Source organism: Capsicum annuum, chromosome 10, assembly GCF_002878395.1.
Source record: "Capsicum annuum cultivar UCD-10X-F1 chromosome 10, UCD10Xv1.1, whole genome shotgun sequence".
NCBI lineage: Eukaryota > Viridiplantae > Streptophyta > Magnoliopsida > Solanales > Solanaceae > Capsicum > Capsicum annuum.
In genome coordinates, this window is record NC_061120.1 from 122625630 (window position 1) to 122649715 (window position 24086).

Sequence of the window (24086 nt, forward strand, 5' to 3'; positions counted from 1 at the left end):
AGAGAGACCTATGAATCAACACATGACATACCTTGTTCTTGATTTAGCGAAGATTGATGGAGAGACTTTCTTAAAATTGCATCCCCAATTGAAACCCTAGCTTGTTCTTGAGAGAAAATTGAGAGAAACTAGTATATTTTGGGTTCCAAATAACTGAATCTCGTGTTAAAGGGATTAAATAGGAGTGGAAATGAACCTTTTTAACCCTGGATGCATCTTTTAATTTCAGTGAAATTTTTCCGTATTGGACCCCTGGCATGACGCAGCGCTAACACGTCGTGTCACTGGAATTTGACAACTGGGAAATTGAGGGATGGCATGATACAGAGCCATTGCGTTGCCACTTCACTTGTGACCTAAAAGTTTGACGCGATGCACCACTATTGCGGACCCCTACTGGAATTTGACAATTGCCATTTTCTCTTGTCGCGCGGCGTACCACTGACTAATATGGTGCTGTTTTACGATGGGACTTGAAATAGTCATAATTTCTTACCCAGTTATCGGATTTAGGCAAATTTTATATTGATGGAAATCTTATTGAATTTCCCACATGACAAAAATTGAAAATCTTAAAAATTTCTCATAAAATAAATATCATTTAATTTAGAAGCTAATACTTGACATTCTTGGGACGAAATTAGTTAAGAAACTTCCGAGTATTACAGATGTCATCTATCCATGTATTTTTATCAAGAAAATAACACCAAAATTTATCATATTCGCTATTTTTGTCGATGCATAAATCTCATTAGAACTTCAGAAGAGGTCCAAAATGCAATTAAATATCTAAAAAGAGAATTTGAGATAAAAGATTTTGAAAAAAGAAAACTTTGTCTTGGTCTGGAGATTGAACACTTAGCAGATAGAATGGTTATTCGATCACTTGAAGTGAGTAAAGACTCATTTCAACCTCCAAAAGAGGGTGAAGAGATTCTTGGTTCCGAAGTACCATATTTCAGTTCCAACAATGTGATGAAGAATAGATCCGATAAAGAGACTTTCATTTCCAGTCTCTTAGTTATTTTATTTATTTTATTGAATTTTAGATTTCCTAAAAGGATAAATAGTAGATTATCTCTTTTTCTAACAGACCAAAGAATCTAACTCCAACATGATGAAAAAAAGTAAAAGGTCCCGAGATGAAAATGATCCAATTTGGACGATGTTAGTGTGCTTATGTATCTTGATAATGCTACAAGACTTTATATAACATTTTCTATTAATTTGCTAGCTACATATACTTCTTCTTGTACACGTAGACACTAGAACGGAGTTAAGCATATATTGCGATATCTAATAGGGACTATTAATATGGTACTATTTTATACTAACAAAGATAGTAAAAATCTTAGTGGCCACAAATACAAGTTATTTATCTGACCTACATAAAGTTCAATCGCAAACAGGCTATGTATTTATATGCGGAGGTACTGTTGTATCATTGTGATCTACAAAATAGCCTATTTTTGCTACTTCTTCAAATCATGCTAAAATAATAGCTATTCATGAAGCAAACAGAGAATGCATATGGTTAATATTAGTGATACATTTCATCAAAGAGAAGTGTGTACTGAAGTGTGATATCAAGATACCCACTATCTTGTACGAAGACAATGCTGCATGCACAATGCAATTAAAGGTAAATTTCATAAAAGGAGATAGAAAAAAGCACATCTCACTAAAGTTATTTCTCGCACATGATCTCCAAATAAATAGTGATGTGATATAAAATAATCCATTCAAGTGATATTCCAACAGATTTATTCACTAAACTTTTACCAACTTCAACTCTTAAGAAGATGATACATAAGATTGAAATGCGAAGCCTTAACTGTCTGAATTGTGGTCTTTATCATGGGGAGTAAGGATACACACTGTACTATTTTTTTCTCAATCAAGGTTTTATCTCACTGAGTTATCCTGATAAGGTTTTTAATAAGGCTGCAAACAAATACGTATTCACTAGAATTTTTCATTTACATGGACATCTAAAGGGGAGTGTTAAAGATATAAATGATATGTGGGCTACATGATTAATGCCCAAGAATTGTTGCTACTTATTTGCATGTAAAAATTGACAACATCATAATCTAGATAGGCAAAGTTGAGCCTTATCAGTTATCTATATATAGACCTTTCTATCTTTGTAGGAGATATGGAAAAAGTAAAAAGATTATACTACCACTCTTAGAATTCTCCCTCTCCCCTTGACTATTAATTACTTCTAGTCTAATATCTTGGTTCTATTTTATAATAGACCAAGACTTGTAAATAAATGTGTTATTTTTATGATTTAGACTTTAAGTTTGATTTGGAATTGTGTTTTAAAGTCCGTTTGGAAAGCCATTTTGAAAATTGAATTTAGTGTAATTGGTGTAATACATAGTTTGACAAGTTTGATTGGCCAGGTAATTACTTGATTAGCAGGTAATTGGGTGTAATTGGAAGGGGTAATTACACTTAGGGGTGTACATGGTCTGGTTAGTTCGGATTTCTAAAATACCAAATCAAAACATTTGCATCGGGGTTTTAAATCTATAAACCAAACTAATATAATTCAGGTTTTCAACTTTGTTTTTTTTAAAATTTTTAGTTTTCTCAATTTTTTCGAAATGTCTCAAGTTTTTTTCTTGGAAATTGTTCATACAAACATATAATGAGCTTGTGCTTTAAATATTTCTTTAGCCCTAGCAAGATACAACTATCTTAAGTGTTTTTTAAAATAGTAACACTAAATATTAAATAGAAATAATTTTAAGTTATGTATTTATACAAAAAAAGAACAAATATCAGATATTACCATCATTCATAGTGTTTATTAATGGAAAAATTACTCAAACAACAAAACTTAAGAACCATTATTTCTAAAAATTTCATATCTTTTGAAATATTTCATAAAATACCATATTTATTGATTTCCCCTTGATACATATCTCCCTTTTTCCTCAATCATTTACCACTCCACATATGCCGCCCTAAATCTTGCCATTCCATTTTGAAAATTTTCCACTGCAAAATAATCGATAACTTCTTTTTAAAGTTGAGTTTTTATCATTTTATCTTCAACCTCCATCTACTGCCCATATCCATCAAGTTTAAGTCAAATTGATTTTAATATTTTTTAGTTTTTATTGAGAGGTGAGTTGATTGTTGAAATAGATTTTAAGAAAATTACTTTCTCTTAGTTTCAAAACACATCTATTGTGTTGTCATGTTTTTTGGTCAGTTTTTAACAGCTTTTGATTATTTACGCTTATTCGATTTGGATGTTATCCAAATTGAAAACAACATTGTTGGTCCTACAAGATGAAGTTGTGGGTTTCATTTCAGATATTTTTGATAATAATTTTGACAATTTTCACAAAAATAGAACAAAACATCATAATAACCTTATAAAGATGAAGAAGATTTAAGAATATTATACTACTCAAGAAGACACCACAGACATGAAAATCACTAAGCAGAACAAACCGAGGAGATGCACAATTCCCCCTCAAACTTGGTAAAAGTTCATCAATTTTTTATTTTGATGCATATGACATTTAGTTAAGTTCCGGATATATTTGGTTTGTACACATTTGATACATTTGTTTGAATCATTCATACCAGATATTGACTAGCATGTGTAATACTAATATAATTGTTTCATACATTTGACATATGTATAAATTAGTATATATATCATCATAATTTTTTTTATACATATGATACATATCAGAATATAAATAAAATTGTATGTCCAACCCAACTTATTTACTTGTTGGATATGTAAGTCAAATTGATACATATGTCATTTAATTTTATAGAACATCAACTTGGTGGTCAAAAGTTGCCCTTCACACAATTTAAGGTATGGTAGGGCACATAATTTCAAGATTATTTCAAAGTTCAAGAAAGTTTTCAAGGAAAACAGAATTACAATATTTTGTTGTACCTATTTTGCCTTAGTATATGTGACACGACCCGAACCGAGGCCTTGTCATGATGGTCATCCCAAGTCCAACCAGGACCGGGGACTACCCCTGATACCCAACCCAATATCCCAATACATATCATAAGTCGAATAAATTTCAAACATATAACAAGATTGTGTATTTGTAGATATACTGACGTTGGGATAAGTCTATTTCCTAAACCAACCCAACCAAGTCAATCCGTCCACTAACCAACAAAACTAAGACAATAACCTAATGTCTTTAAATATATAATCCAAAAGAATTGAACAATCATAAATTTATAAAGTAATATGGTATCAACCCCAACACTAATACCAATGCAAAGGCTGACACCACTGCCAATACCGCCCATACCAACCCATAGTAGTTCTACAAAGCCTCCAACCAAAAATAAAATAATATTTAGCCGGGATATACCCCTGACCATAGTCAAAACCATAGTCTATAAAATGATCAAACTATGTAAGCACATCCATGACATGAAATGGAGCCTTTTGGAATATGGAAGCTCACCACCAATACAATTTGATCCCAAATTCAACCACTGAGCAGGAGGAGTAGAATGGCTGATTCCTATATTGCGTGGGGATACAATGGCTGAAGATAGGTTAACGGGTGAATACTGCATACACTCAGGATAAGGATAAAAATAATGCCAATATTTAAAATCAAGTAAACAACCATATGCATATACAACCATAAATATATCCATTTCGGGAGAGGGAATTGAGTTTAACATGTCTTAAAACCATTAACCTGGGTATGTGTAGCTTAACCATCCTAGAACTACCCATGGGCTATATGGGTCCAGATTACCCCTTGAATAAGCCTCGATGAGTGTAGCCACATGAATCGGAGATACCATAGGAGTAGGGGATTCCCGTGTATCCTTCGCTCTCCATGATACATATATACAAGTATAACTAAGGGGATTCTCATGTACCCCATAAGTATTATATATATGGTCTCCATGACCAATACTTATGTCATCAGACATGAGTTTCCAGTGTCCATCGATTGGACTCACACCTTCACAGAATTTCCATGATTACTATTTTGGAACCTTTCTTTGTTAATTCTCAGTTAAATTTTTATAAAGCTCAGTTCAGTTTGGATAATGCATCGTGTAATGTGAATGGTAAAATTTGGCTATTTTGGAATCAAGATATGGACAACAAGGTGTTGGACCAAGATGATCAGCAAATCACCCATGAGATCAAGCATGTTTCTCATCCTAGTACTTTTCACAACACTTTTGTTTATACTAAGATTACATGAGAAGACCTTGTGGGACAAGATGCTTCAGTTTTCTAGTTTCAATAAACCTTGGTGAATTTTAGGCAAATTTAATGTTATTGTTGATATTGATGAGAAATTGGGAGGTCAGATGTATAACATGAATAAAAGCTTTGAATTCATTGGAGTGATTGAGGCTTGTGGGCTTACTGGCCTTTGTTTTCATGGTAAAAAATTTACCTGGTGCAATTACAGAAATGCTAATGATAGAATATGGAAAAGGATTGATAGGGAAATGGTTAATGACAAGTGGCTTGAGATCATGCCCCTATCCAATATTACTCATCTCTCTTTTACAGGCTCAGATCATTGTCCTCTTTTGTTGGAAATTACTGAAAATTAAGAGAATGTGATTAAATACTTCAAATTCTTGAATTGCTGGGTTGATAATCCTACTTTTATTAATACTGTTAAAAGATACTGGGACAGACCGGTGGAAGGCAATCCTATGTGGAGGTTTCACATAAAAATGAAGAGATTTTCTCACACTTTAAGCAGTTGGTCTAGGAGTGAACATGGGAACATTTATTCTGCTATGAAAGAGTATGAGGAGAAGGTCAAAACTATAGAAGAATAAACCATCCACAATAACACTAAAGAGGCTAGAGCTAAATTAAATTGTCTCAACACTGAATATATAAGTATCTCAAATTGGAGCAATCCATTTTGAAACAAAAAACTCAACTTCATTGGTTCAAGGAAGGGGATGCTAATTCTAAGTAGTTCCATGCCTTGATGAGAGGGAAAGGAAGAAGGCTTTTTATTCATAAAATCAGTGATAATCAGGGTGCGTGGATCCAAGGTGATAAAAATATAGCTAAAAAAGCTTGTGAACAATTTTAGGACATCTTTACTGGTGAAGTTAAGCATATTAATGAAGGGGTGCTTACGTGTATTCCTAACATGGTCACTCAGACTCAGAATCAGACTCTTCAAGCTATGCCTAATCTTGATGAACTTAAGCAAGTGGTTTTCTCAATGAGTCCAACATCGGCTGTTGGACTAGATTGTATGAATGACATGTTCTTCTAAGAATGTTGGGATATGATTTGTAGTGATTTACTGGAAGTAGTATAATATTTCTTTTATGGACATGAAATGCCTAATACTTTTCTCATACATGTTTGGTTCTACTCCCAAAAGTGGACCATCCTAATAAATTTTGAAAATTCAGGCCTATATCTCTGACGAATTTTACCAATAAAGTATTTCCAAGTTGATTTGTCTATGACTTGCTCCTATTTTACCTCACTTGATTTTTAAAAACTAGTCGAGTTTTGTCAAGGGTAGAAGCAACTCAGAAAATATCATGTTAGCTTAAGAAATCATTCATCGTATAAAAAAACCCCGAGAAGGTGATAATATGGTTATTATACTTGACATGGCCAAAGCCTATAGTAAAGTTTCTTGGTTTTATATTTGCCTTTTGATGAGAAAAATAGGGTTTGGTGAAGATATTATTGATATGATATGGAGGATAGTGTCTAATAATTGGTACTCGATCATTGTTAATGGGTCCAAGCATGGGTTTTTCCATTAAAAGAGGAGTCTTAAGCAAGGCGACCCTCTATCTCCAGCTCTCTTTATTATTGGTGCAGAAGTTTTATCTAGATTGATGAACCAGCTGCACAATCATTACCTTTATCAAGGGTTTCACATGGAAACCAGAGGTCCTCAAGTAAACCATTTGAGTTTTGTAGACGATGTTATCATTTTCATATCAACTTGCACTTACTCTCTTTAGCTCATCCTTAAGACTTTGCAGATTTATGAAACTATGTCGGGCCAAATCATAAACAAAGACAAGAGTCACTTCACGATCCCTTATAAAACACCTCAAGAATCTATCGACAGAGTTAATTCAATCACCGACTTCAGTTAAAAGGCTAGTTCGATTACTTATCTTGGATGTCCTTTATACATCGGTAGATAAAGAATTATTTATATCACAGGTATGGTTGCTAAAGTTAACTCCAAAATTAAGGGATGGAAAAAAAATATGTTAAGTTATGGAGGTAGAGAGACACTTATAAAATCGGTTTTTAAATCTTTTCCAATTCACTTGCTATCAACTATTACCCCTATGTCCACAACTTTGAAGCAGATAAGAATTCTTATTGTTGATTTCTTTTGGGGTTGGGATAAAGAGAGGAAAAAATATCACTGGGCATTATGGGAAACCTTAAGTTATCCATGTGATAAGGGTGGTATTGATGTGAAACAGTTGAATGATGTTTTTTTAGCTCTTTAGTACAAACAATAGTGGATTTTTAGATCTAGAAAGTCATTATGGGGTGATTTTCTTAAAGCTAAATATTGCCAAAGAGCACACCCTGTTATAAAAAAATGGGATACCGACCAATCTCTTATTTGGAAACACATGATGAATAATAAAATAAAAGATGAAAAGTGCATCAAATGGACCTTAAATTCTGGTGAGATGATTAGCTTGGTACGGGTCCTCTTGCTTATCAGAACAACTTCCTGCCGAGGCTTAATAATGTGACCGTTTCCCAAGTTCTCAATAATGGAGTTTGGGATGAAGTTTTAGTGAAACAATATGCTCCTCAGGCCTTTGTTTAGTAGATTCTTAGTACCAGGTTCAATTATCAAGAAGGGGTTCGAGATCAAGCTATCTGGATGCTAAATGTTAATGGTAATTTCACATGCTCTTTAGCTTAGGATTTAGTACAAAAGAAGAAGAATAAGCGTATGACTGATACACTCATTTGGCAAAAATAAATTCTGTTTAAGACTTCTTTTTTACTATAGAGATATCTAAAAAAAAACTTCCAACAAATGAAAAAATCACATCTTTTGGACATGAGAAAACTGCCTGATCATATATTTGTTTTGGGAGTTTTGCTAGACACATTTGGAGCTTCTTTTCAGATTGATAGGGCATTGAACCCGTAGTTAATCCTTTGAGGAATCTACTCATCAAATGGTGGATTACTAAGCCTAAAAATACGGTTCATAAGCTGATGCTTCAAGCAACACCAATCTTTATAGGCTGGAACTTATGGAAAAATCGATGTGCTAGTAAGTATGGGGGTAAACTTTCAAGCATTAAAAGAGTTAAATTCAAAATTATCAAGGAGCTTAGTATTCAAAATTATCAAGGAGCTTAGTATGTTGTTGCATACAACCTTTCCTTATATTCATTGGTCTCACAATTGGACGAAATTAGTGATAATGATTGAAAAATGTCAACATGAAATGAGGGTAGTTCAAGTCAACTGGTTCTGACTGCCTTTTTCCATGGTTAAACTCAACACTGCTGGTAGTGTACTTGACAATCCGGGACATATAGGTGCTGGTGGCATTTTGAGAGATCATAGAAGCAGGTTAATTTATACATTTGCTACACCTCTTGGTTTTGGATCAAACAACCAGGCAGAGGTTCAAGCTACAATCTTGGGAATAACTTGGTGTATTCAACATGGTTATAGCAGGGTTATTTTAGAAGTTGAATCAGAGTTACTTGCCAAATGGCTTAGACGAATTTATACACCTCCCTGGAGCATCATCAAATATATCACTGAACTTCATAATTTGATCAATCTCATAGAATTGTTCCAATGCAAACATATGTATAGAGAAGGTGATTTTCCAGCAGATACACTTTCCAAATATAGTTACACGGTTGATACAACTCAAGAGTTCTATACTTACCAACAACTCCCACATGAAATAAAAGGTTACTTCACTCTAGATAAGATGGGTATGGATAATTTCAGGAGAAGGAAGTTGAAGAGGATCAAGCAGCCACCTTGATAAGATCTATTCTTTGGTCCTTATTTGGTTTATATATCACCATTTTCATTATCTTCATCTTCGTTACTCTCTCTAAGTTATAGCGTTTATAAAGTGGTTTATCTTTATGATTTTCTTTTTACTTTTTAAGGGGAGAGTCTCCCTTATTTATGTCTTCCTAGATTATATTATACTGAGAGGAGTTCTCTCTTCTAGGTGCTTAGATCTAGGCTTCATTTCTAGTATAGGGGATGAGTCGATCGGCCTTTGTAGGCCAGTTGACTTTGAACAACCATAGGATCGGAGGTAAGGTTTATATATCCCTCATTGTACTTTCTTTTGTTTTTATTTCTGATAAGGTTTGGGGGTGTGTGGCACAACCCCTGACGCCACGGGAGGTGAGGGCACCACTAATTCAATTTATTATTAATCAAGGCTATAAGTAGTGGAATCGTTATACCGACCATAGCTTACAATCTATTTCCTTAGCCATCATCTTTAAATAAGGAATTCCCATGTATCCATAGATTACATTATTAGGTTGCTTGGGGGATTCTCTGATGTTGGGTGTATTTAGGCATTCTAGTGTTACTATTCTAGTTTATTTAGCCTTATTTTGAGAATAGTTCATGTGATTTGTGTGCTAATATGATATAAATAAGCATTTAAGTGTCCAAGTTCATGATTACAATGTTCAACGTGTTTTTCAAATAAGTTTGTACCTAATTGAGTCATTTAGAGTTCAACCCAAAAAACTAGCGTTACTAGCTTAAGCTAGTTGTATGTCTAGTTGGTTTCGTTGGATTCTAATGTGTTTAATTTGTTTTAAATTTTTTAAATGTGTAATTATGAGTGGAATAACTTATTTGTAATTAAAAAATTTCAAATTAATTAAGTTAAGAGTCAAAACATAAAGTTGAAGATCGTAAGAATTAGCCTTATCTTAGCTCTTATTTTGATTCGTCGTTAAGGATAATGTGCTGTTTTGATCTCTAATTTGTGGTGTGTGATTATGTAGGAGACTTTGTGAGATGAAAATGGTTATATACTAATGATAAAAAGGCTTGAAATTCATTGGAACTATACTACAAAAGACATGGGCAAAGAATAGGACATTCAACACTTAGAATAAATTTTGGACGCAAATTCGAGTGAGTCGACGCGATCTCAATGCGTCGTATTGCCATTTCCAGTGCATCCATCAATGCATTGCATTACTCTTGACAACCCGATCATTGACGTGTCGCGTTGCTCATATTAGGCACAGAAAAACATGGCGTGCATGTCCTATCCCTATATGGTTAGGCAATGTTCCACTACAAAGATAATATATCTTATCCCTATATAGTTAGGCAGATTCCACTATACATATATTATCTCCTATTACTACAAGAATTTGGTGTGGATGATTATAAATAAATTACACTTGGACAATTCGGTGGGGAATTTTTGAAGTGGTGGAAGCGGTGAATAACGCTGGGACATATTTGGAGAAAAATGGTAGAGGCAGCTGCACATTATTTTAGGTTTTTAATTATTTTAATTAGCTTTTAATTATTCATAACATGCATTCAATTATTTGGATTGTTATTATGAATATTGTCAGCTAAAAACCCTCTTTTTTGGGTTAAAGCCAAGAACATGAGTACTATGGATTGATCACCCGTAAAGTACATATATTCTCGACCTTTTAATCTCGGGAGAGGGAATAGGGAGATAGAACATGAAAACAAACAAAGTTTGAGTTATTATTCTTTTATGAAATAAAGAATTGAACTTAGTACCTAGGACAGAGATGTACTTAGGAGCCTTACTTGATTCAAATGTAGGATGATAACTTTAACAACTTAATTGGATTATTGCATCCCCGCTCAACGATGTAGTTGTAATGTCCATATTAGGTAAAAGATTAGAGGTTGGGAGACCATGGTCATGCAATTAACCCTACAAATCAACAACGAAGATAAGCAAGTTAACGAATGAAATTCAATAACATAGCATAATTGTTCGAAGTGCTTTAACCCTGGGCTTCATATCCATTGATTGTTCAAAGTCATTACTTTTCCGCATTAGTTTAGTTTATTTTAGTTTTCAATTCTAAAACTTTATTGTTTATTTTTTCTCAATTCTTAAACTAGAATTGTGTAGTTGTCAACACAAGTCCCTGTGGGATCAATATTCGGCTTTTTTGAAGGCCACTATATTACTTGGTAAAACACTTACACTTGCGTGTGCGCTTGGGCGTTGTCATTCCCATGTACCCCACAAGATGATCATTATTAAGTTTGCTAAGGGGATCCCCATGTACCCCATAAGTGTATTCAATTAATCCATAACCATGACCACCAAGACCTTACCATTTAACTATTAAAGACCATCCAAACTAGTTAGGGTTCCATTACCATTTTATACCATGCAAAATGTTCAATGAAAGTTCAACAATATAGTAAAAATATTCTCATAGGCATTTTATCAAAACTGTTGAGGGCATATAGTTTTCAAAACCAAAACCAATTACCAATTAACCATTCCTATGCAACCACATTTTCAAACCACCATTAAAACATGAAAACCATAATTAAAACTTGGAAAAACCATAACCAAACCATTTATAACCAAACCCCCAACATATATTCAAAGCCGAAATCCATGCCACAATTATGCCATAAAAACCATACATAAAACATGCCCTTTCGTTGTAACTAACAATGAAAGAGGATTAACATGCCTTAGATTACAAAGATGACAGAGAGAAACCACCCTTGTAAGCCCTAAGTTAACCTTATTGAAAAGACCTAGCCTTCCTTGACCTAAGAGCCTTGAGAGAATTCGCAAGAGTTTCTAAGTGTTTAATATTAGAATAATAGGGTAAATAGTGCCCCAAGAGTGTTATAACTCATGGGGACTTAAGAGGTTAAGAGGATAAATGTCCAGATTACACCCCAACTTAATTTGTATAAAAATCCCACAGGAGGGTACGACCCTCCCAAACTGTACCCTAGGGTTCAAGTGGTACCCTTATCTTGTACCTAGGCCTTCCTTTGAACCCCAACACGATCCAACATACGACCACCAAGGACAATTCATTCCCAACCATATGACTAGTACCCTAAATCCATACCTTTGGTAGAATAGACTTCCCTAGGTTAGACATAGGGGAACATACGATTGGTATCATACCACTATTACCCTAACATACAACTAGTATGATCCATTTTTACCTTAGACAGAAACCAACCAACCTACACTAGTTAACATACGACCAAGATCCACCAACCGTACCCTATCATACGACTAGTACCCCTTACTGGTATGATGTCCAGAAGCCAAAACTCAGGAAATTTCTAAGGATCAAAACTTAGGGTGTTTCAATTCCCCCCACATGGATCATTCATCCCAGAATGATGGAACAAAGTAGTACAAGAACAATTTAAACCCAAACACCTCGAATCTAACCTTTAACTAAGTTATAAAAAAACTGCAAGGAAATTAATCTTTCCTTTTACAAAGTTTGAAAACAAAAGTATAATAAAGAACACATACCTTCAGCATGAATCCCAAGAGTAGAAAATAGGAATGGATATTTGGACTTCATGTCCTCTTCTGCTTCCTAAGTAGCCTCTTCCATCTTGTGGTTCCGCCATAGAACCTTAATTGAGTTCACATCCTTGGTTCGCAACCGATGAACCTATTGATCTAATATCTCAATCAAGATCTCTTTATAAGATAGACAATCCAAGATACCAAATTATTCTAAAGAAACAATTGATGAAGGATCACCTATACAACTTTTCAACATAGAGACATGGAATACCAGATGAATAGAGTTCAAACTAAAAGACAACTCTAGATCATATGCAACCTTACCAACCCTTCACAAAACCAAGTAAGGATCCACATATCGGGGGCTGAGCTTTCCCTTCTTCCCAAACTACATTACTCCTTTCATGGGAGACACCTTTAAGAACACCCAATCCGCAACCTCAAACTCCAAGTCCCTACTCCTCATATCCGCATAGGACTTCTGGCGACTTTGGGCAGCCTTAAGCCTTTCCTGAATCACCTTCACCTTTTACATAAACTGGTAAACCAAGTCTAGGCCAAATATATGTGCCTCACCAAGCTCGAACCACGTAATAGGAGATCTATACCTCCTATCATATAATGCCTCAAAAAGGGCTATCCCAATGCAAGAATGGTAACTATTATTGTAAGTAAACTCTACAACGGGTAGATGCTCAACCCAATTACCACCATAGTCAATCACACACATCAAGCATATCCTCCAACGTCTGAATAGTCCTTTCTGCTGCCCATCCGACTATGGATTGAAAGTAGCAATTAGACTTATCTTAGTCCCCAACCCAGTCTAAAATGACCGCCAAAAGTGACATGTAAACTGTGTGCCACGATCAGAGATAATAGAAACAGGTACCCTATGCATCTTCACAATCTCATGAAGATACAACCTCGCATAGTCCTTAGCCGAGAAGTTAGTCCTCACTAGCAAAAAGTGAGCTAACTTTGTCATCCTATCCATGATGAACCAAATCGAATCATATTTATTTCGAGGCTGGGGGAGACCCGTAACAAAATTTATGTTAATTACTTCCCATTTCTATTTTGGTAATTTAATTTCTTGATACAAGCCTCCAGGCCTCATGTGCTCAACTTTCACTTATTGATACACCGTACATTTGGTCATAAAATCAACCATATCCCTCTTCATACCACTCTACCAATACATATTCTTGATATCATGATATATTTTTGTTGAACTGAGATGAACTACATATCGTGATTAATGCGCCTCAGCCAATATCCTTTCTCACAACCCATCAACATCAGGAACACATAACCTCCCTTGGTACCACAAGGTACTATCACCACTAATATCAAATACCATCACCTTTTTCCCACTAACATCACCTTTGATCGTTAACAAGATAGGATCTAAGATTTTCTTCTCTTTGATTTTTGTACCAAGAGATGACTGCGCCACCTCCTGTACCAACACATCACCATCTTTGGAGTCTAAGAGACAAACTCGCAGGTAAGCCAAATGGTGAATATCCTTCACCAACTCCTGCTTATCATTATCCACACGAGGAATACTCTCCATGGATAACCTGATAAGAGAATCAACAACTACATTAGCTTTACCTAGATGACAGTGAAGACTCATGCCATAGTCCTTGAGAAGCTCAAGCTATCTCCTTTTCTTAAGGTTGAGATCTTTCTGAGTGAACATATACTATTGGCTTTTATGATTGGAAAAAATATCTATATGCACCCATACAAATAGTACCACCAGATTTTCAACTCAAATACCACTACTAACAGCTCCAAATCATGAGTAGGATAATTTCTCTCATGCACCTTCAACTACCTAGAACCATAGGCTATCTCCTTACAACGCAGCATCAGAACACAACCAAGTCCCACACGGGATGCATCATAGTAAAAAACAAACCCGTCAATGCCTTCAAGCAAGGTCAAAACCAGAGCCAAATTTAGCTTATCCTTCAACTTCTCAAAACTGCCCTCACAAGCATCACATCATGAAAACTTAACCTTTTTCTAAGTCAATTTAGTTAGCGGGCAACTATCATAGAGAAACTCTCCTAAAACCTCCTATAGTAGCCAACTAAACCCAAGAAGCTCTAAATATCATTTGGAGTCGTGGGTCTAGGCCACTTCTTAAACACCACAAACTTTTATGGATCCACTATGATCCCCTCACTAGAAATAATATGGCCTAGAATAATGACAGTGTTCAACCAGAATTCACATTTAGAGAATTTAGCATATAACTACTATTCTTTCAGATTCTGCAACATAACACAAAGGTGATTGGCATGATCCACTTCACTCTTAGAGTACACCAAAATATCATCAATGAACACTATAACAAATAGATCCAGAAACTTATGAAAACCTCTATCCATTATATCCATGAATGCCGCAGGAGCATTGGTCAAACTGAACGACATTAACAAGAACTTAAAGTACCTATATCAAGTGTGGAAAGCTGTCTTAGGATATCCACCTACCTAATCTTAAGCTGATGATGCCCACACCAAAGATCAACCTTAGAAAAGAAATTAGCACTCTGCAACTGATCAAACAAGTCATCTATCCTTGGGAGAGGATACTTATTCTTAACTATCACCTTATTTAACTGTCAGTAATTAATACATATTCAAAGGGAACCATTCTTTTTATGCACAAATAACACTGATGCATCCTACAGGGACATACTAGGATAGATGAAACCATTATCCAAAAGATCCTTAGACTGCTCATTGAGTTTCTTCAACTCAGCCAAAGCCATTTTTAACAGGGAATAGAAATTGGATGGCTATTCAAAACAAGATCAATCCCAAAATCAATCTCCCTATCTGGAGGACCACTAAGAATGTCATTAGTAAAGATCCTAGGAAACTCATTTACCACCAAAACCTAATACAAAGAAGGACCCTCCAAGTTAGAATCTTTAACTTAGAATAGATGATAGACACCCCTTGGAGATTAATCTTTGAGCTCTAAGATATAATATAAACTCCCTTTTAAAAGCTAGTAAACCACCCTCTCACTTAATAGCTGGTTTACCAAGAAGCTTAAGAACAACCTTACGAGTCCAAATTCTAATGACATATAGCACAAATATAACCAATCCATCCTTAGAATAATATTAAAATCTACTATATCTAGTTTATGAAAATTCACCAAAGTCTCCTTACTACCAAAAGATAACACACGCCCCTTATAGACTCTTTTAGCAATCATAGATATACCTACCATGGTAGAAATAGAAAAGGGGTCCAAAACAGACTCCGAACCAAAACCAAAATGCGCAGCCACAAAGGGGGTCACATAATATAGAGTGGACCCCAGATCAAGTAAATAATATACATCATGAGAAAAGAGTTAAAACATACTAGTCACAACGTTAGGCGATGTCTCGAACTTCTGTCGGGTAGTAAGACCATAAAGATGGTTCTAACCAGTGTTTGAACTAGATGGTGCACCCTTTGGTGCTGGAGCCAACGACGAAGTAACCAAAACCTTGTTCACTCTGAAAGAAACCTTACCAATCGGACAATTTCTAAGCATATGTCTTGGATGACCATATTTGAAATATCTATCCATCCCTTTATTACAGAAACCCTGATACAACTAATAACAAAAACTATAAGAAGGACATGATGAAGCTGACTAAGCTCGACTAGCTTGAGATTAGGCACCTTGTACCCTAAAATTATCGCCACCCTACTAACGCCTATCTCCTAATACCTTTGGGTAGGGAGCAATAGCTATGGAGAAGGAACTAGAACTCACCCACTTCTTCTTTAGCCACTTACCACCATCTTTACCACAATGTTTCCCACCACCTTGCTAAAAAAAACTAAACTTCTTTCCCTGTTTTCCCCCTATCTCAGCCTACTTTCTTTTTTCCTTCTCCATGTATTGCATATGAATAACCAACCTAAAGATATCCATGTACTTGATCAACAATGTAGTCTTACTTTCAAGGATCAACTCAGGAGAGAGTCTTAAAGCAAACTCTCTCATTCAGGCCCTCATATCAGAAACCATCGCTTGAGCATACTGAGACAACTGGTGAAACTTTAAGGCATAATCTTTAACCATCATTGATCTTGGGCATATTTATATGCTCAAAGCACCAATATGTATCAAGATTTAAACTTAGTTCATGAAATTTTTATGAATTCTTGAGTATAATTCAGTTTTAATTCCATTTTATGCCCAATGAATATGATTAGTACTTTCAGAATCAAAATCATAAAGAATTGTGCATAATTGGATACAACGAGGATATAGAAGTAGTGAAGGAATGCAAGGGACTAATATTATGCTAAAAAAGGGAAGCTAGAAAGAAGAAATCCTTATTTGAAGACTCTCCGCATCACGATAATAAACAAAATAGCAATGGTCAAATTCTAGTAAAGGTTCACGAAACCACCATATTGCGGAGAAATTTTGTTTATCAGATTTGGTGACCTGAAGGTTTAGCACATTGTGGAGGATGATTATTTCACAATTGTTCCAATACAGTGGCTCACCATAATAGTGGTGCATCGCAGTGAAGGTGCATTTTATAATTGTTGGGGAATACTTGAGCTTCGCGATTTCCCAAATTTTAATGAAAAATAGCAATCGAAGTCATGGAGCAATGCGCCGGGTGAATAAATCGGGAATATTTTAAATGTTTTGTCCTAGCTATAAAAGGAAAAATCCAAGATAATATAGGGGACTGGTTTTCAAGGAGAGGAGCGGTGGAAAAGTAGAAATTTTTCTCTTTTAGGGTTCTTAAACATTCTTTTGAATTTCTTTATTTGAAGAATTAATTTGGGTATGATTTGTTACTTATTTTGGGTGATGAATTCAAACATGAGTAGCTAAACACCCTATTTCTAGGGTTGAGCCTAAGAACATGAGTACTATTTAATATTCTTTTTCATAGTTTCTTTTTGGATTATCATATGGGTTGTTCTTAATTTATTGAGCTTACTATTTTAATGATTGGCCACCATTAGAATAAATTTATATTTCTATATGAATCCGGGAGGAGATTCATAGGATAGAACGAAGAAATTAGGGAGCAAGTTTCTTATTCTTTTATAAAAAAAAAGAATTTGAATTAGCACTAGGATAGGGATATACCTAGAAGCCTTGCTTGGTTCACTTGCAGGAAGACAACTTCATAAATCTAGAAGATTTGCTGTAACTTTGTGGGAGTTGTAGTTACAACATTCAATAGATAGAAGATTTGAGGTCGGGAGACCAAGATCGTGGTATAACCTTTACGAACCATCAACCCGATAACCAATTAGACTGTGAAAAGAATAGAGAATTGTATGATTTTTCAAAATACCTCAACCCTAGAATCGTCCTCATTATTGATTAAAACCGTTGCTTACTTTGCTTTAGTCATCATTAATTATTTATTGTTTAGTAATTTACATTTTATTTATAGAATCATCTTGATCTTGATACAATCAAACACTTAATACTCAATTGTCTTGAACTAAAGATTGAATAAATTTCTAGTTTATTGATCCTCGAGGGAATGATATCTGACTGTCTGAGTCATTATATTACTTGCACGATCACGTACACTTGCGTGTGCATAGAGATGCAACAAGTTTTTGGCACCATTGCTGGGGATCAAATAGAATTAGTAAATTGTTTTGATTTTTGGTTTTTGATCATAAGTTTAAGTGCTGACAACTTGATCTTAGCGGCTGAATTTTTGCAGGTTTAGCTGGACATTGGACTGGCTGGAGAGAAAGAGTTAGTAGAGCCCTTTGCAGAACCAGAAGTGATTTTTTACAGAACCAGAAGTGATTTTTCATCAGAGATGAAAAGCTCAATACTACACTCAATAGGATCAATGGAAGAAATACACGATCCTATAGTTGATGATCCAAATGTTGGAAATATTCCAGCTCCAGCTGTTCCTGTTCAACCAGTCGCAAGATCTGTTCGAGAAATTGTAATCCCACTTACGCACCTGGTGACTAATAATATCCTGAAGCTTGAATAAGGAGGCCGATGGGAATTAAAACAAAATATGGTGCAATTGTTGAGATCTGTGGGAGAATTTTAGGGTCTTTCACACGAGGATCCGTAGCAGCACTTACAAACCTTCCTATAGATAAGCGACACATATATTCCTAAAGATGTGAATGCTAATTATGTTAGATTAACACTCTTTCACTTTTCTCTACTAGGGGAAGCAAAGAGATGGCTACTTGCTGAACCACACCAATCCATCACTACATGGAAAGAATGTGCTTAAAGGTTTCTAATTCAATTTTTTCCATCTCAAAAAACTGCACGATTAAGGAGTGAGATATTGAGTTTCTGACAGAAAAATAGAGAAAATCTCTACCAAGCTTGGGAGAGATTCAAGGGCATTCTTAGAAGTTGTCCTCATCACCATCAATTGAATGATGTTTTGGTGCATACCTTTATAGAAGGACTTAAATCTACTACAAAGATTCTCTTGGATTCATCAGCAGGGGGTCAAGCTTTGGAGAAAACATATGAAGAATTGTATACCTTATTGAATCGAATTACACAAGGAAATCCTGGTTGTCATGCAAACTCAAGAAATGTTCTTAAGAAAGTTGCGGGGTTTTGGAGGTTGATCAGTTCATTGCCTTATAAGCACAGATTGCAACAATGTAGAACCATATGACTACTCATCTTAACAACGTAAAGTTAGGTATAACACAACCAACAACCATAACAAATGTAGTTCAACGGGTATATGTATGGTGTGAAGTTTGTGAAAGAAGTGAGAATAAAGTAGATGCATGTTCTGTTAATCCTGATTCAGTCAACTACATGGGGAATGCAAATCATTAGGGTCAACAGAATTTTGGGAATACATATAATCCAAATTGGAGGAACCACCCTAATTTCTCATAGGGTGGGAATCAGGCACAGAATACAAATTAGTATAAGGGACTAATACAACCAAATCAACAACCGTTTCATAATAATCAGGCGACTGTCTTGAATAGTAATATAGAGAAGATGCTTAAGCAGTTGATGGCTTAATAAGCATAGTTTGCAGTGGACATGAAGGCTCAACAGGCATAGTTTGCAGCTAAATTGAAGAGTCAACAATTACTCACAAGAAATTTAGAGTTGCAGTTAGATCAAATCACGGGATCACAGAATACAAGGCCACAAGGAGCATTGCCTAGCAACACTGAGGCTAATCCTAAACAAGTGAATGCGGTTACAACGAGGAGTGGGCTACAAACTAAGGAGATGGTGAAGAAGTAGGATAATCCTTTGGTTACTAATGATAGTTTTCAAGAAAAGGCAGAAGTAAAAGAAAAAAAAGGATAGTGAAGAGATTCGTATAGAGAAGAAGACTATTCCCTTGCCCTTTTCTCAAAGGGTAAGAAAGCATCAAGAGGAAGCTAGTTTTAAGAAGTTTCTAGATCTTTTGAAGCAATTTCAAGTAAACCTTCCTCTTGTTGACATTCTTTAGAGTGTGCCAAAATATGCAAAATACTTAAAGGATATTGTTGCTAATAAGAATCGGTTGACTGAATATGCTACAGTTGCACTTAATCAAGAATGCACATCAAAAATTCAAAATAAACTGCCCACAAAATTGAAGGATCCAGGGAGTTTCACATTGCATATTACCCTTAGTCAGATTATTTGTGCACGTGGATTGTGTGACTTGGGGGCTAGCATAAATCTTATGCCCACGTCATGGTATCGGAAGATGGGTCTTGGAAGCCCCAAACCCATAGATATTGTGTTGCAGTTGGTAGACATGTCACTTGCTAGACCAGATGGTATTATTGAAGATGTACTGGTGCAAGTGGGATCTTTAATCTTTCCTATGGATTTTGTGATTCTTGACTTTAAGGCTGATCTAGTTGTTCTATTTATTTTGGGACAACCCTTTTTAGCAACAGGGCAGTCACTCATTGATGTGGCAGCTGGAAAAATGACAATGCAAGAACATGATAAAGTTGAGGTTTTTGATGTGTACAGAGCATTGAAATTGCCATCCATCTATGAGGAGTTTTCCTCAATATTGATTATTGATCTTACTTTGGATTGGAAGTTGGTCTTATCTGATGATCCATTAAAGCGAGTTTTGATGGATTATGATTTTCATGGGGATTCAAAAGCATTGGAATTGGTTTAGATTATGAATTTAGCTGTAATAGAGACAAATAAAATGGTGATCGAGTCTTTGAATAGACCAATTGGTCCACCACACAGGCTTTTAGTTGAAGAAGCTCCTAACTTGGAGCTTAAGGTTTTGTTCCTCACTTACAATATGTTTTTCTTAGTGATCAAGATACCTTGCCTATTATTTTATCTGCAGGATTATCCAATGTACAGGTAAAGAAAGCTGCAGCAGTTCTCAAAAGGAGAAAAAAAGTGATTGGCTGGAAGATATCTGGCATTATAGGAATCAATCCAACATTTTGCATGCATAATATTTACATGGAAAAAGGTTACAGACCTAGAGTGTAGCAACAAAGGAGGTTTAATCCTGTGATGAAGGAGATAGTCCGAAAAGAGGTTATTAAGTGGTTAGACAGTGGTATTGTCTACCCAATTCTTGATAGTTAATGGGTTAGTCTAGTGTACTGTGTACCAAAGAAGGGAGGAATGACACTAGTGAAAAATGATGATAATGAGTTGGTTCCCACACGTACAGTTACCAGATGGAGAATATGTATAGATTATCGAATGTTGAATGAAGTAACTTGTAAAGATCACTACCTAATTTCTTTCATTGACCAAATACTGGATAGATTGGTAGGGCAAGAGTATTGTTGTTTTCTAGATGGTTACTCTGGCTATAAAAAAATAAGCATAGCACCAGAAGACCAAGAAAAGACCACGTTCATTTATCCATACGGTACGTATGCTTTCAGACGTATGCCCTTCAGATTATGCAGTGCACCTGCTACATTTCAAAGGTGTATGATGGTGATATTCTCAGACATGGTGGAGGAATTTATGGAGGTATTCGTGGATGATTTCTCTGTGTATGGGAATTTATTTGAAAAATGTTTGCACAATCTTGACAAAGTTCTAGCTCGGTGTGAAGAAACAAACTTGGTGTTAAATTGGGAAAAATGCCATTTTATGGTTAAGGAAGGAATTTTCTTAGGCCATAAAGTTTCATGCAAAGGGATGGAAGTTGACAAAGTAAAGTTTGAAGTAATTAAAATGTTGCCTCATCCAGTTACAGTAAAAGGCGTGTGAAGTTTTTAGGACATGCTGGGTTCTATAGATTATTCATTCAATATTTCTAAAAGATCGCAAGTCCTATGTGAAAATTTTTAGATAAAGAAGCCAAGTTTGAGTTTGGAGATGATTGTCATGAAGCTTTTGAAAAGCTCAAGAAGAAGTTGACGGAAGCACCTATTTTGATCGCACTAGATTGGGAGTTACCTTTTGAGATAATGTGTGATGCCAGTGATATTGTAGTGGGAGCAGTGTTTGGTCAGAGAAAAGAAAAGGTATTTTGATCAATCTACTATGCTAGTAAGGTACTGAATGATGCTCAAGTTAAATACACAGTTATAGAGAAAGAGATGTTGTTTATGGTATATGTATTCGATAAGTTTTGATCTTACTTAATTGGTACCAGGGTCATTATTCATATAGACCATGCTTCCATTAAGTATCTTATGAACAAAAAAGATGCAAAGACACGACCAGGTGGATTTTGATACTTTAAGAATTTGATCTTGAGGTGCGTGATAGAAAAGAAGCTGAAACTTAGGTTGCTGATCACTTGTCACGACTGGAAAATTGAGCCCATATTGTGGATGACTTGCAGAGTATCAAGGAAGACTTTCCTGATGAGAAATTGTTGTTATTAGAAGTAGTTGAGTTTCCATGGTATGCTGACATTGTAAACCTGATAGTTTATGGGGTGTATCCTCCCAAAACCACCTCACAACAAAGGAAAAAATTACTCTATGATTATGGTGCTTATATTTGGGATGAACCATACCTTTTCAAGCAGGGTCCAGATGGATTGATTCATAGGTGTATCCTAGAGGCTGAATTTGTAAAGATGTTACAAAATTGCCACTTATCTCCATATGGTGGACATCATGGTGGTGAGAGGACTGCGAGGAAAGTGTTGCAATCAGGTTTTTTCTGGCAAACTCTATTTAGAGATGCAGTAGTGTTTGTAAAGATTTGTGATCAATGCCAAAGGTTGGGTACTATAACCAGGTATCATGAGATGCCGCTAAATCATATTTTAGAAGCAGAAGTCTTTGATGTTTGAGGGATTGATTTCATAGGCCCCTTCCTACCTTCGAAAGGTAATTTGTACATTCTTGTTGCAGTGGACTATGTCTCTAAATGGGTGGAAGCTATGGCGAGTCCGACTAATAATGCAAGAGTGGTGCTGAAATTTGTGAAGAAGAACATACTTTCCAGATTTGGTACGCCAAGAGCAATAATTAGTGATGGAGGTACGCACTTTATCAACAACTGGTTTAAGAATCTTTTTTCCAGATTTGGTATGCCAAGAGCAATAATTAGTGGACACTACATACCATCCTCAAACGAGTGGACAAGTTGAGGTATCCAATTGGGAGATTAAGCAAATACTTTAGAAGACCGTGAATGGGTAGAGAAAAGATTGAGTGAAGAAGCTGGATGATGCACTGTGGGCATATCAAACAACGTAAAAAATTCCCATTGGGACATCTCTATATCGCTTAGTGTATGGTAAGGCTTGTAATCTTCCTGTAGAGTTGGAACACCAAGCATATTGGGCTGTGAAGAAACTAAATTTTGAAATGACTGCCGCGGGAGAAAGAAGGTTGTTACAACTGAATAAGCTTGATGAGTTTAGATTCCATGCCTATGAAAACGCCAAGCTTTACAAGGAAAATACCAAACGTTGGCATGACAAGAACATTCAAGTTATAGAATTTGAACCTGGACAACTAGTGTTATTGTTTAATTCACAGCTTAAGTTGTTTCCAGGTAAATTATGGTTGAAATAGTCTGGACCCTTTTAGGTGGTGCGCATGACACCCCATGGAGCTGTGAAGTTGTGGAATAACGAGAAGATGGAGAAGTTCCTTGTGAATGGACAGCGTGTAAAGCATTATTAGGTGGATCATCCGGACAAGCACAAGGAATCTATCACTTTTGCTGATGAGTGAAGATAAGTTGAGTTGTGACATGACGTAAACTAAGGCGCTATGTGGGAGGCAACCCACAATGTATTGTAATAGGTAGTTTAATTTTTAGCATGTAAAATAAAAAAGAAAAGAAAAATACAAAAAATTGAGTCATGCTATGACCAAAACTAAGGCGCTGAGTGTGTGGTAACCCATTTTTACTTTTAATTTTTGTTATTTTTGTTTGAGATTACAGGGAATTTCAAAGGAAATGAAGAGATTACCACATTTGAGTAAAGCAATCAGGTTTGCAAAATGATTTATGTAAGTGGGGATTTACTCAGGTAAGAAAAGGGTCAGAATTACATAAGGAATCTGAGTTTGATGAACAACGCGACGT

The 24086-nt window shown here is 35.5% G+C and overlaps 1 protein-coding gene and 1 non-coding gene across 2 annotated transcripts; one reads left to right on the plus strand and one right to left on the minus strand.

The window, feature by feature from the left end:
* The first annotated feature begins 18429 nt into the window (after positions 1 to 18429).
* On the plus strand, positions 18430 to 20721 carry LOC124887789. Its single transcript, XM_047397707.1, has 2 exons — positions 18430 to 18531; positions 20047 to 20721. Exons 1-2 carry the CDS (start codon positions 18430 to 18432, stop codon positions 20719 to 20721), a joined length of 777 nt encoding a protein of 258 aa, XP_047253663.1.
* On the minus strand, positions 18877 to 18983 carry LOC124888210. The gene has a single exon (XR_007046342.1). It is a non-coding gene; the product is annotated as a small nucleolar RNA R71 (small nucleolar RNA).
* Positions 20722 to 24086: the final 3365 nt, after the last annotated feature.